The following is a 14,474-nucleotide window of genomic DNA, read 5'->3' as shown; positions in this document are numbered from 1 at the left end:
GACTTGTATGCATCCATCTTCAGCTGAGAAGAGCTAACAAGGAACAATAACCGCCGAAGGAGCAAAGCGCTCAGGTGAGTGCTTCTGCCTCTTCAGCGATCATGAGGTATCCACATCTGGAAACCCGCTGATCAAAACTTGGCATGTCACTCTCAAATGTCAAAAAAGTTCCTAAAAAGTGCAGTTACTCTTTAAACTGTTTAACTAAAACATATTTCACAAGCCATTTACAAGGATCTAAAAACCATCTAGAACAGTAGTGACAGATAGGGCTGAAATTGCTCTGTTTAAACTTGTTCTGCCTCTCCCTGTGTGGAACATGTGTTACTGCAGAGAGAACCAGACCATAAAGAATAAGCGTGTTCGCTCCTGCATTACAATTATCCACATGCCATTAAAAAAAAACAAAGAAAAAAAACAGCAACTTTACATTTAAGTGATCTGATACTAGGCTTTCTTAAGCAGCATTAGCAGTATTCTCTCTAATGAACTACATAAGTCAGGATATATTAATCCTGTTTGTCATACAGCGAGAAGCTGTTATCTCAGTACAAAGTCTGTCCTGTCAACGCTCCAGTAAGAATAGGATTATAAGGCGTTACCCCGCCAGTTTTGAAACATGCTAAACTGCTAAAAAAAAAAAAAAAAGCTGCTGTGAAGATCAGGAAATTGAAAATAAGTTACATGACAACGATTTACTAGCTATAACAATTCAAGAAAACAGCGCACAATGTTTGTTTTCACAATTTATTAACAGAAGAAAAAAAATAAAATCACAATAAATTATGTTTTTTTTCTTTGAAGTCTCAAAATAAATTTTCAAGGTCTAACAAAAAAAAATATATAAAAAATACAACATGAATGAATAAAAACAACTTCATGTAAACCCAGTATGTGAGAATATTTTTCATTACCTGGGAGGTAGGGTGTCACTTCTTTCCATGCAAACTAGTGCTGTTTTGAAAATAAGCTTTGAGAACCTGTGGTGGAACAATCCCAACTCCAAAGCAGGAGGCAGGAATGACTACTACCCAATATAGTTATCAAAGTGTTGGATTATAGCCTCAAAGAGGTCTCAAAAACAGGTTTTAATATGAAAAGATTTCCTACTTTTGAATGTGTAACCCAATTTAGAAGGAAAAAAAAACAAACAAAAAAAAAACAAAACACCACAACAAACCCTTCAAGGTTCTCCCACAACTCAGGGCCCCTACACACCAATGCCATCATCCTATCACATATACGGATTATGATAAATTGTGAGATGTTCACAAGATCAGCTTGTCAATCAAAATAAGCCACAATGGACAAAACAGCCGACATGTTGATTTAAATAAACAAGCAAATTGAACTGTAATTGTGACAATGAACAACAAGTATCTTCTGTATCAATAAATAAACATTCAGAGTGATTCATGCAATCCAGCACGCAGCAGCAGCTAATCACATACATTCTTTGAGAGATTCAGGAATCCCAACGGAATGTGCAAAGGTAAAATTAAATTCCCTCTCTTCTCTGCATGGTGGTAGTAAAGGTCCAATACCCAATATTTTCCAAGGACATTTATACAAAGAAAATTGTGGGGTACACTACCAATTAAAGGGGCTTTCTTGGACCAAGACATTGATGACTTATCAGGACAGGTCACCAAAATCACATCAGTGGAGATCTGCCATTGGACCCCTGCTAATCATCCTTCTGAAGTGGTGCTCAGCTGAATTTCGCTGCCACTTAGCTGCATACTAGGCATAGCGCTGTAAATTGTATAGCAGCTGTGCCTGGTGCAGCAGCTCAGTGCCATTCACCTGTAACAGCTAAACGTGACGTCACAGGCCTGAGAATTCGCTGCAGAGTTCACCCAAGCAACAGAGATTCTTCAATCAGATAGTCGGGGTACAGAGCAGTGGACTCCGCCGATCTGATAATGATGAACTAACCTGAGGGTAGGTTATGGATACCTTAATCCCAGAAACTCCCTTTTAAGTGACACCCTCATCACTGAGATGCCACTTAATAAGAGTGGAAGGTAACTAGTTCAGTTATTCATGACTACTGATATGTTTAGGGTTACTGTTCTTTAAATAATATTCACAGCAGTGTTTTCGGTGCCTCTCACAAATACACAATGTTTTCAGAATGGCAACATCCATTAACGCAAAGCTGACCTTTAGAATAAGAAGCTGGCTTACCCAGCGTCTTCTCTAGTGTACTGCCAGCGGGTACATACAGAGAAGTAACAAAAGACAGCCAAAGACTCGTTGTCTGGCGGCAATCTTTATGGGGTTACAAAGGGCTGCTGGCCGGGTCTCTGGAGTATCCCTCTTTTATGCAAAGGTTTTCCTTTGATTATTTTTAAGTAATGCAAAGTTTGCAAACAGAAAGCCAACAGGTGCTCCTTAAGGCAAAACATAAATCGCAAAGAGGTATAAACAAGAGTGCGTAAAATAACATAGTTGTTATCGTTCTATGGGTACAAGTACTGTATTAGGGTCATTAGGCCTGCAATGTAGTTAAACATACCTAGAAATTTACATCCATTTCAAAACATCGCACAAGCTGCAAATACTAACAGGTCACGTTTCCCATGTGTAGTCTCTGAAAGCAATCTGAATGAGGCGAAGTTCAAGCTGAAAGGCATCTGGGCGCTCCTGAGGGTTAGCCGACAACATTTGCTGAAGCAGCTGTTTCATACGGCGATTCATTGACTTTTTCTTTAACGGAAGAGGGAGTTCCATTTTCGGGTTTTCTAGCAATGCCTCTCCGACAGGGACGACTTGAGCACCCCTCTGCACATAGCCACCAAGAAGCCTTTTCTTGGTGTGAGTGTCCAAGATAGTTATACGTTCCAGCATGGCCCACAGGATAACCCCAAGAGCAAAAATATCTGCTTTTGCTGTGTAATGACCCTCCCACACCTCAGGAGCCATGTAGAAATCAGTGCCACAGGCTGTAGATAAAAAGCTCTTGTTGACACTCGCTGGTTCCTCTGGATTCAGCCCTGAACTGGAGCACACTTTGCTTAATCCAAAATCAGCTACTTTCAAAGTGGGTTCCTCTATCCCATCACGGGCTTTGCACACAAGAATGTTGTCAGGTTTTAGATCACGGTGTATTATCTGATTCTTGTGTAGGAATGCAAGGGCACTACTTAGCTGAAGCATGAAGCTGGTGTTCGTTCGACGACTCGGCCTTCGTGTTAAGATGTATTCATTCATATCTCCTCCATCACAGAAGTCCATCACAAACCAAAGGCAGTAAGTACTGCGTGGGTCAAATGCAATCTCACCTTTCAAAGAAGTTTCCACCAACTAGAAGGAAAAAAAAACTGAATTTAGAAAGAAGACCAGCAAGCCTGAACACAGTAACCCCACGGGCATTTGTTATTATGTTTGATCTAAAATACTTCTATGAAAGGATATGGTGCTCACCTCCTTGTATAGGAATCAAAGTGTGAGGAGCAGCGATTATCCTACCCAGCCATGGGTGAACATGAATGCTGTAGATCCGCAAAAATAAGACATAGCCAAAAGAAGAAATTTTCCAGCAGTGCACCGATTATTAATGAAAACATTATTTCACTATTAGTATTAAAAACATTTACAGGTAAAACTCACTACATGTTTCAAAACGCAGGAACCCTCCCTAATCATAGCTAGCTGCCAACTGATATGGGAATCATCAAAAAACACCAAGGGACCAATAGCTGAAAAAGAAACACTAACTCCTGCAGCTCCTAGTAGTTTACAAACCATGAAAAAGGAAAAAACTTGCACTACAAAATACATACCCCTATTTTCAGAGGGGTATAAGCCCCCCCTCCCAAAAAAATAAGCCCTAGCTATACTAGGTAAAAAAAATAAAAATAAATAAAAACACACCTAGCCCCCAGCGTCTGTGTCTCTCACACTGGTCTCCGGCGCTGTGGCATGCTGCAGTCCTTAGCACTACAGGATTCTCTTCTGGTGACAGGGCTTTGAATTCCCCGCCTTCGGTAAGAGCGCTGTGATTGGATCGAGCGCCAGCAATTCAAAGACAGCGCTTGATCATTAACAGCTGTTCAGTGAATGAGATCACTGAATGGCTGTGATTGGTTCATCAAGCGCCAGCTCTGATTGGCTGGCGCTCGATCCAATCACAGCGCTTACCGGAGGTGGGGTATTCAAAGCCCAGGTACCAGGAGAAGAGAATCCTGTCAGCGCTGAGAACTGCAGCAGCGCGGGGACCAGCAAGAGGGATACAGACGCCAGCAGCTGGGTAAGTATAAGACACCCCCCAAAAATAAGACACTGTGCCTCTTTTGAGGCAAAAAATTAATATAAGACAGTGTCTTATTTTGGGGGATACACTGTATTAGGAAAAGGTTCCTCAATCCTAGCTTTTAACTTGCAGATAGTATGCCCTACATAACGCTATAGATAAACTGTACACTCAGCCACACAAACCACATGGTCTAATTACAAGCCTGTAAGTATTTTTAATACTCTTCATTAAATTAAGAAATAATTCAGCATCAGTAGAGCGCTGGAACGTTTCTTCTTTGGATAGATCACACAATACTTAAAAATGTTAAATCAACTAAAATTCTGCATTACAGTAAAGGAGGTTTAAACTCTTCACAAGAATAAACAAGTATTACTTATTCACCCAAAATACTGAGATTTGGTGCAGTGGATGGTGACAAAAATTTCACCCCAGACTATACCAGTAACAACCCAACCACCTTTTATCCCACCAGAGATTGTCAACTGTTAGGTGACAACATAAATTTCCAGCGTTACAGGAAAGCACAGTGGTAAAACAAAATAGCATTTTTTATCATGCTCTGAATTAGAAGCATCACAAAACTGCTGCCTCTCCCTCACCGGAAGATAAAGGCCAGAGCTTGATCCATGTAGCATGCGTTGTACTGTGCCGTCTCTCTGCAGGACACACTCCTCCAGGTGGATTACATTAGGGTGCTGACCCTGGATACTGCTCAATGCCCAAAATTCACGTAACGCTAATTCAACATTTTCTGGTGCCTGGCAGCGAATCTTTTTAACTGCTACACGTTGACAGGTTCTGCGAACTAACGCCTCATATACCACTCCATAGCTGCCGCGGCCCACCTCCTTTATTAGGTCGTATTTGGGTTGGCTGGTGACCATCTTCAGGTTCACTGAAAAAGTAAAAAAAGGCAAACTGTGAAGCTTCACAAACATACAGTAAAAAAACAATACGTTTATAATATGAATATCATTACAATACGATTTAAAGGGGTTGTCTCGCGAAAGCAAGTGGGGTTATACACTTCTGTATGGCCATATTAATGCACTTTGTAATATACATCGTGCATTAAATATGAGCCATACAGAAGTTATTCACTTACCTTCCCTGCGCTGGCATCCCCGTCTCCATGGCTCCGTCTAACTTCAGCGTCTAATCGCCCGATTAGACGCGCTTGCGCAGAAGGGTCTTCTGCCTTCGGCTCAGTCCGGCAGCAGCGGCGTTCTGGCTCCGCCCCCTTCTACGCATCATCGTGTAGCTCCGCCCTGTCACGTGTGCCGACTCCTGCCTCCTGATTGGCTGGAATTGGCACACGTGACGGGGCGGAGCTACGCGATGACGCTTAGAAGGGGCGGAGCCAGAACACCACTGCTGCCGAACCGAGCTGACGGCAGAAGACCCTTCTGCGCAAGCGCGTCTAATCGGGCGATTAGACGCTGAAGTTAGACGGCACCATGGAGACGGGGACGTTAGCAACGGAACAGGTAAGTGAATAACTTCTGTATGGCTCATATTTAATGCACGATGTATATTACAAAGTGCATTAATATGGCCATACAGAAGTGTATACCCCACTTGCTTTCGCGAGACAACCCCTTTAACTTTAGAGGGGTTTTCCAGGACTAGATCGTTGAGGACCTATCCTCGGGATAAGTCATCAATAGTTGATCGGCGAGGAAGGAATAATTGACTTGGAAGGATGCTGGATTAGAGTTCAGAGTCACCAAACTGGGCCGCACTGGCCTCTGCTCGCCCGCAAACTGAAGGCTCTCTGCCTATACACAATAGGGAAAAGAGCTGACAGTCAATATGATATAGTCGGGCCGAAATCAGCACAGCTCTGTGACCCGAGAGCTCTGCTCCAAGTCAAGCTTTAAAAAGAGAGTTTATTCTGAAAAGCAGCAGCATTTTAGAATAAAACAAATATGGGGGCAGAGTGCATACTTGTCCTGGGTTCTATGGAGTAAGCTTGGTTCTGAAGCCATATCCATGTAGTAAGCTTGGTTCTGATGCCATATCCATGTAGTAAGGTTGGTTCTAATATTGCAACTACATAGTGAGCTGGATAGCGGTATTGCCTCTATGTAGTAAGCTCGGTTGTGGTATTGTATGTATGCACTAAGCTGGGTTCTGGTACCGTATCTATGTAATAAACTTGTTTCTATTATTAGAATATACAGCTGACATCTCGCATCAATGAGGATTACAAATATTGCAATTTCAATAATGGCCATTTAACCCCTTAGTGACCGGGCTTTTTTGCTTTTTTCCATTTTTGTTTTTTCCTACTCCCTTTTAAAAAATCGTAGCTCCTTTATTTATCCATCGAAGTCGCTGTATGAGGGCTTGTTTTTTGCAGGACGAGTTGTATTTTTCAATGGCACTATTTATTGTACCATATAATGTACTGAAAAACTTTTTAAAAATTCTTAGCGGAGAGAAATGGAAAAAAAAAAAACGACATTCCACCATCTTTCAGTGCGTCCTGTTTCTACGACGCACAAACTGCAACAAAAACGACCTGATATTTTTATTCTATGGGTCGGTACGATTACTACGATACCAAACTTATATAGTATTGTTTTTGCTGTAGTACTTGTATTTTTTTAAGATATTAAATTTTTTTCAATTATTTTCTGCGGTCATTTTGTGTGCGCGATAACTTTTTTATTTTTCCGTCGACGTAGTTGTGCAAGGGCTCAATTTTTGCGTGATGTCCTGTAGTTTCCGATAGTATCAATTTGGAATACATACGACTTTTTGATCGCTTTTTATTGCGTTTTTTCTGGGAGACAGGCTAACTAAAAAAATGCATTTCTGGCATTCTTTATTTTTTTTTTCGGACGACGTTCACCGTGCAGGAAAAATAATGCGCTATTTTGATAGATCGGACTTTTACGGATGCGGCGATATCAAATACATATTTTTATTTTATGATTTAGATTTTTTAATAATAGATATGGCAAAAGGGGGGTGATTTAAACTTTTATACCATTTTTTTTTTCTTTACAATTTAAAAAACTTTATTGATTTTTTTTCTTACTTTACTTTGACGTCCCCCTGGGGGACTTTAACATGCGATGCTTTGATCGCTCCTGCAATATGACGTAATGCTATAGCATTACGTCATACTGCTTTTTTACAGGCAGTCTTTCAAGCCACCCTGTGTGGATGGCTTGATAGGCAGTCTGCACGGATCCCCCGATCTCACCACGGGGGTGGTCCGTGCGGGACCCCCAAACAGCGTTCGGGGGATTTAAATGCAGCTGTCAGAATTGACAGCGGCATTTAAAGGGTTAATAGCCACGATCGGCCAAACGGCCAAGCGTGGCTATTGCCCGCGGGTGTCAGCTGTAATAAACAGCTGACGCCCGCGCTGTATGGAGGGAGATAGCGGCGCTATGGCCCGGTCGTTAAGGGGTTAACCACTATGATGCCACATGATGATATAGATAAAACCGTATTTATATCACGTCATAAAAAAAATGGTGACAGATTTACAGGGTTTTTTTTCAGCCCTGCGCTCCATCGCAAAATGTATTAAAAGTCAAATAAATTAGATGTACCCCAAAATAGTAATACATTTTACACTCAACACAATGAGCCAACTTCATTGTCTACCAGGCATGTACATTTTTTGTGAGTGCGCTTGGTACCGTATCTCAGTCCCATTTACTTGAATATGGACAGGTTGCTCTGCTGTGAAAACAATGAAGGGGATGTGGATGAAAGTCCTGAAAGAAAAACTGCACTATATGGCATCACAAGTGCAATGCACAATGCTATGTGGCATTATGTGTAAGATGGGCCCCCAGAGTCAACTCTGCTGGTGGGCCCTAGGTATCCCAGCCCAACATTGCAACCAGACATGCAAAACCTGTGAGATAGGTGGCGGTCCAACTGTTGACATCTCCAGTTGCCTATAATGGGCAAATTCTGGCCCCAATTCTTAGAGGAGAGCTGGTTGTGCATATGAAATCACTGCTTATTGAAATATACAGCCGCTTTCATGAGGGCGAGAACCAATCTGTGCCAGCGCTTCCCGGACGCGGGATTTTTGAACCTCTGCCCAGGAAGCGCTGGCCGAAAACTACAAGCAAGTGTGCGGACGCCAGCAGCAGTCAGGGCCAGATTCCGCTGAGGGCTCCGACCCGTCCTGTGTGAGACTGGCCTAACAAGAATGTACACTTTTCAGGCATAGGCAGAAGGGCAGAGGTGGGTAAGGGCAGTATGTTTTGTTTACAGCAGGCTGATGCGCCCGGGTAACCCTTTTAAGCACAATAGAAGTACCACCTGATACCAATGTGTACCTTGTAGAATATCAAAATAGAATAACGGAAGAAGCATGGATACTGTACCTTTCTTCATACCTTCGCTCAAATATGCTTTCAGATCGCATACATTGTCATCATGAATTTTCAGTATCCTGCCAGTGCGCCAAATTGTAGTTTGCATTGCGGAAAAACGTCAAATGCTTTGCTGTAGCGAGCCCAGCAATACCTAGACAACAAGGATAGCAGATCAAGGATGGAAGCATTCTTCATGTAAACCCCGCTGACATTAAAGAGGTTGTCTCTTCTAAGGGCTCATTCACACGACCGTGTTCGCAAGACGCTGCGGGAGTCCTGCAGCGTTTCACCGGTCTGTGTGAGCCGCAGAGACCACATATGGTACTGTGTCATAGCGGGGATGTGTACGAAATTGCTGCCCATACCCAATTTATTATGTATGAACAGCGTTGCATCCGCTGCCGATACAAATGTACACGGTGCTGTACATAGAAGGCGCTGCCATCTTTTTCTTGCACGTATCTTCAGAGTGTTTACACGCTACTGTGCACAGATCAATGAAGGTCCATTTATTTTCATTGTCTCCATTCACCGCGTCACGCTGCCATAATATGTGTTATGGTTGTGTGAATGGGCCCTATGGCTGGGTTCGCCGAGACAGAAATCTCGTGGAATTTCCGCAGCGGAAAGGGTGTTTCAACACCGGCGCCATTCGCTGTGGGTTTTGAAGAGTCTTTTCCGCCTGTATTCTGCTGCTGAAATCTCTCCCCATAGAGAGAAGAGAGCCCGCAGCGGAAACAGCGCCAAAATGGACAGGCCGCTGAATTCTGCACAAAGTCAGTTTCTGCACGGCTTGTCTGCTGCGGACTGTCGGCGGTGTGTGGACGAGATTTTTGCAAATCTCATCCACTCTGCTGCTGAGGCCTTATTCCCACAAGCCCATATACAGCGCATTTTCATGCCCGGGCGTATATATGCTACCCATGTGGAGCATTGGTTTCCAATGCAGCCGTTCACACGGATAAATATACGGCGCGTAAACATGCCGGCAGCGTAAAAATAGAACATATACGCGTCCGGCGCATATATGCTCAGCCAATAGATAGTTCTGGCCAATCTTTTGGCCAATATACGCTGGCTGGTCCTATAGACTCCTATGGGAGCAGGGAAAGAAGTCAGAGGGAGGCATATTTGCAGCGTCCAACACTGGGAAAAGCTTACAGGTGCCTCTATATAGGCATTGGAAGGCATCCTGAGGATTTTGGCAGAGCGAGGGATTTCAGGGGTGCTTTTTTCTTTGCTAAAAATGACGCTCACGGTTGTGTGAATGGACGAGAAAACGCTGGCCGTGATCGCGGAAAAACGCCCATTCAGGTGCTTATATGGAGCGGGCATGAAAACGTAAAAACACTGTATATACGCGCTCGTGGGAAAGAGCCCTTAGTCTCAGTTTTAAAGAGACCGGTGGACTTTCCGTGCAGGGGGTCCGCATGGAAGTCTTGTAGCGTTTTCGTCCCGCGGCCTAAAAGGATATGATGTGAGACGATACATTTTAGATCGCAGGGTATCCAACTGTTGAGACCCCCATTAAACGCACCATGCGGGGTCTCCTGTGTGTCGAGGAGCTGGGTAATGTTTGCCAGTATACACCTCCTCCTAGTATCCGGTTTGACGAGCGGCGCAGTGTGACGCCCTGCTCACATCTGCAGCTTCGTTTTACTGTCACGGGAACCAATGCCCAGTCAGCTGATGGACACCAGCTGCGACCGACCGTCGTCACCGACTATTATGGGGGTCGTTGGGTTTCCACCACTTTACCTGAAAAGCAGCGATGCCGGCTGTACGTTTTTTTTACATTTCTCTGGATGGCAAGCTGCGGCGCACCCCCCAGAGGTATCATGGCTGCCGATAGAAGCCGGCATGGATGACCCTGCTGGAGCTTAGGCCACGGCGGGAGCGCTGCACAACCGCCTCTCCAACCCCAGCCACTGGCGCTCAGATGCAGAGTCTGCTGAAGAGTCGTACCGCGGCCCACGCCATTTCTCCCCATAAAGCACCCTGACACCACATTGTATGTCCTCCAGGAACCCCTTCATGGAGATACACATGCAGGGTCAGTGCAGGGCTTCTCAGGCAGGCTGAGGGCAGGCGCAGGCAGGTGGCTGCCGCAGGCCGAGGTGGGACTAGTGGGGAGCCTCGGGCCAGCCGCCCCCGCACACTGGTCTGTGGCCACCATTCATATAGATGGGACTAGAGCTTATTGTTACAGCCTGCACACACAGCACCTCAGGCCCTCCACCGCCGCCATACAGGGGTCCGGGACATAACCGGGGGCTGATGGCCTAGTGTCCATAGCACGTAGCCGCCACATAGCCCCGGCTCCACCAAACACAAGACATTTCCCTTCGCCCCTACCTCAGTCTTCCCCTCTTGTGGCCGCCGCCATTTTGTTTCGCTCGCTCCCACAAGCGCGTGCTCGCGGCATGACGACACACAATGAAAGCCCGCGCACGGCCGAGTGTGCTGGGAGGGCTCGTCCGCTGGAAGGTGGGGGTCAGCGGAAGCAGCTGCTAACCCCTCCACTGCCGGAGAGGTGACATGTGCGGCCCATACGGCGGTAGAGCAGGGAGGACGGGCAGCTAGGAGCTCCTCACTAGAAGCATTCAATGGCTCCCTGAGAAGAAGGGCGCCGGCCCCAATCGGGGGTCTCCTACGGACGGCGGCTCAGGGGCCTCCTGCAGCGACAAGAAGGCGGCAGCACGCTGTCTGTTGTCTGCAGGCTGCTGGGAGTGCAGTCAGCGGGAAACATGCATGTCAGTGTTTATTACATAAGTGGTAAAACCCTGTAATAGGTCTGCAGCAAAGACAGATCTGTCATTAAAGCAACACAATAGTGTTCTGGGCCCGGCAGGTGTGATACCTGAAGTGTACGTCATGTAACCATCACCTGTATAATTACATCATACAACAAACCCAAATCATTTAGGCCGGCTGCACACGGGCGTATGGGCATAACCGGATCCGGAGCGGGCGTCCGCCTCAGGATCACGCAGCAAATACCGCCCAGAAACATGCTATTGAAAATCACTATTCCCTATCCACAAGCAGAAATCAATTGGAAGATCGCACCATGTTCTAATCCAGCACGGATTACGCACGGACGGCTTCCATTGAAGTCAATGGAGGCCGTCCGATCCACGGTCCGTCTGCAATCAACATTAGAGAAAGGCTGCGGGAGCCACAGCATCGCCTAGCAACAGCGGCACATTATCTGTACTGCGCATGTGCGCCGGCACATCCACAGCACAGATAACAAGAATCCGGACAGGTATGCAGGGGGCACCGGGTTGGCTCCCGCTGCAGGATCCCGCATGCGGAATCGGACCTGGTGGCCTAAGGGTGGAAAAATAAAATCAATGTGGTTGCTTAACCCCTCAACAACGGCCCATACGTCTTTTGATCTCATCCTCGCTCTCAGTTTTTGTCCTGTTTCCCCAATACAAAGCCCCCCAACAGGACATTTACTGCAGCGGATCATGTACACAACATCAGACGTGGAACATGTGAATATCCCAGGGATCTTATAGTCTTGTGTGTTGGAGTTATGTGTCCTACCCATTGTCAGTACATGTGAGCAGGTCTTGCAGCGCCTTACATTACAGGGATCCTGGCTGGCTGGGATTTCATCCATAGGGCCATAAAAACACGCTCGACCTGTGGATTAGCGACAACCTGGAGGTGTCATGAGGTGCTGCGATATGCGACCCCCCGGTCACGCAATCACCATTATCCAATGGATAACAGTGATCACATACAAGTAAAAAAGTTAAAAGTTTTAGCTTCCCTCACAGATCGAATCCATGAGGGGAGCTGAAACTACTTACCTCCATCCTCCACGATGTCCCGCGGTGCTCTGGTCTTGGTTGTGCGCCAGATGGAAAATGTTGGGCGCATGCGCAGAGTGCAAGGGAGCCCAGGAGATTTAAAATCTCCCTGCTCCTGGCTAGCATGAGTAGCAGAGAGCAGGGAGGTGTCACCGGGAGCCGCTGTATGCGGTTCCCGATCACATGATCACCAATATCTAATGGATAATAGCAATCATGTTAAAGGGGTTGTCCCGCGCCGAAACGTTTTTTGTTTTTTTTTTCAACCCCCCACCCGTTCGGCGCGAGACAACCCCGATGCAGGGGTTAAAAAAGATCACCGGACAGCGCTTACCTGAATCCCCGCGCTCCAGTGACTTCTTACTTACCCGGTGAAGATGGCCGCCGGCATCATCTCCCTCCGTGGACCGCAGGGCTTCTGTGCGGTCCATTGCCGATTCCAGCCTCCTGATTGGCTGGAATCGGCACGTGACGGGGCGGAGCTACACGGAGCCCCATTGAGAAGATAAGAAGACCCAGACTGCGCAAACGCGTCTAATTTGGCCATTAGACGGCGAAAATTAGACGGCAACCATGGAGACGAGGACGCCAGCAACGGAACAGGTAAGTGAAAAACTTTTTATAACTTCTGTATGGCTCATAATTAATGCACAATGTACATTACAAAGTGCATTAATATGGCCATACAGAAGTGTATAGACCCACTTGCTGCCGCGGGACAACCCCTTTAAGTAAAAAAAAGTGTAAAAAACTGAAAAAAAAACTATTAAAAAAGATATGATCTGTGAGGGAAGATGAAATTATGTACCTAAGGCCACCAGATTTATCGGCGGATCTTACCCTAGCTTATGCGCACGCGCCCATCGCCAAGATAGCGGACGCATGCGCAAAAGCCGTGGAATGCCAAAGTAATTCAAAATCTCCCTGCTCCTGGCTACAAAACATAGCTGAGAGCCTGGAGATTTCACAGGGGCCGCAGTCCCTAGTCACGTGATCGTCGTTATCCAATGGAGATGGTGAGTTCTGCTTCAATGGAAGTCTTCAAACAAGGGGAGGACAAATATCTGGGATGATTTAGTGAATCCTGCACTGAGCAGGGGGTTTGGACCAGATGACCCTGGAGGTCCCTTCCAACTCTTTTATGAACATGTAAAAGTAAAAGAAAAAGTTTCACCTCTCGTCACGGATCCGATCCAGTAATGTCCCCTGATGAGATCTTCATCCGCGGAGCTTTCCCCAGCTTTGGCGCATATGTCCGTCGGCAAAATGGCGGATGAATTTTTTTTTTCTCCTGGCTACTAAAGGTAGCTGAGAGCCTGGAGCAGTGACCAGGGCGACGGCCGCGCTCATTGCAATGAGGTGACCTGGGGGACTGGAGAAGATAGGCGAGTAGAAGATAGAGGCTGTCAAAAGTATGTGGGAGAACATGTTATGGTCTGATGAGACAGAGGTTTAACTTCTTGGCTGTAATTCTAAAAGGTATGTTTGGTGCAAAGCAACAACAAAAGAAAGCCATGCCCATACTGGAGGCAGCATTATGCTTTGGGGCTGTTTTTCTGCTTTTGGAACTGCTAAAAAGCTGAAGGTTTCAGCACGACAACGACCCAAAGCATACTTGAAAATCAACAAAAGAATGTCTTCGCCAGAAGAAGATGAAAGTTTGGAATGGCCCGGCCCGAACCCAGACCTGAATCCCCAATCTAGGGGTGATCTGAAGAGGGCGATACACACAAGATGCCCTCGCAATCTGACAGATTTTGTAGCGCTTTTGCAAGGAAGAGTAGGCAAACATAGACATCTACCCAAAAAGACCGAATGCTGTCATAAAGGCAAAGGGTACATTAACAAAGTATTAGTTTTAGGTTGTGCATATTTATGCAACCACATTATATTTTTTACTTTCCCACCCTAAAAGTTTCAGTTTGTTTTCTAATGGAATTGTACAGATAACGTGTCTAATTGAAGGTGGAAATAAATCTCAAATGATTCATTTTTGTTGGATCTTTAAATGTGACAAAAACAGGGCAATTTAAC

The 14,474-nt window shown here is 45.7% G+C and overlaps 1 protein-coding gene across 3 annotated transcripts; it reads right to left on the bottom strand.

Moving 5' to 3' along the window:
- Window positions 1-733: 733 nt before the first annotated feature.
- PDIK1L (PDLIM1 interacting kinase 1 like) lies at window positions 734-11,250 on the bottom strand. Of its 3 annotated transcripts, none has more exons than XM_066572452.1 (4): window positions 10,972-11,250; window positions 8,638-8,767; window positions 4,864-5,159; window positions 734-3,309 (listed from the first exon to the last, which is right to left on the bottom strand). In XM_066572452.1, exons 2-4 carry the CDS (start codon window positions 8,720-8,722, stop codon window positions 2,575-2,577), a joined length of 1,116 nt encoding a protein of 371 aa, XP_066428549.1. In that variant the 5' UTR covers window positions 8,723-8,767; window positions 10,972-11,250; the 3' UTR covers window positions 734-2,574. The 3 variants fall into 3 exon arrangements, with proteins under 3 accessions (XP_066428549.1, XP_066428547.1, XP_066428555.1); XM_066572450.1 differs by having other exon boundaries at window positions 8,626-8,767; window positions 10,972-11,248; XM_066572458.1 differs by lacking the exon at window positions 8,638-8,767.
- Window positions 11,251-14,474: the final 3,224 nt, after the last annotated feature.

Source organism: Eleutherodactylus coqui, chromosome 1 (genome assembly GCF_035609145.1).
Source record: "Eleutherodactylus coqui strain aEleCoq1 chromosome 1, aEleCoq1.hap1, whole genome shotgun sequence".
NCBI lineage: Eukaryota > Metazoa > Chordata > Amphibia > Anura > Eleutherodactylidae > Eleutherodactylus > Eleutherodactylus coqui.
This window is presented reverse-complemented; position numbering and strand designations above follow the sequence as displayed.

Coding starts and splice junctions, on each gene's coding strand:
- PDIK1L (XM_066572450.1), bottom strand. CDS start 8,722: ATGCAAACTACAATTTGGCGCACTGGCAGGATACTGAAAATTCATGAT. Junction 5,160..8,625: donor GAGCGAAGGTATGAAGAAAG/GTACAGTATCCA, acceptor TTACTTTTTCAG/TGAACCTGAAGATGGTCACC. Junction 3,310..4,863: donor GCTCTGGCCTTTATCTTCCG/GTGAGGGAGAGG, acceptor TTTTCCTTCTAG/TTGGTGGAAACTTCTTTGAA.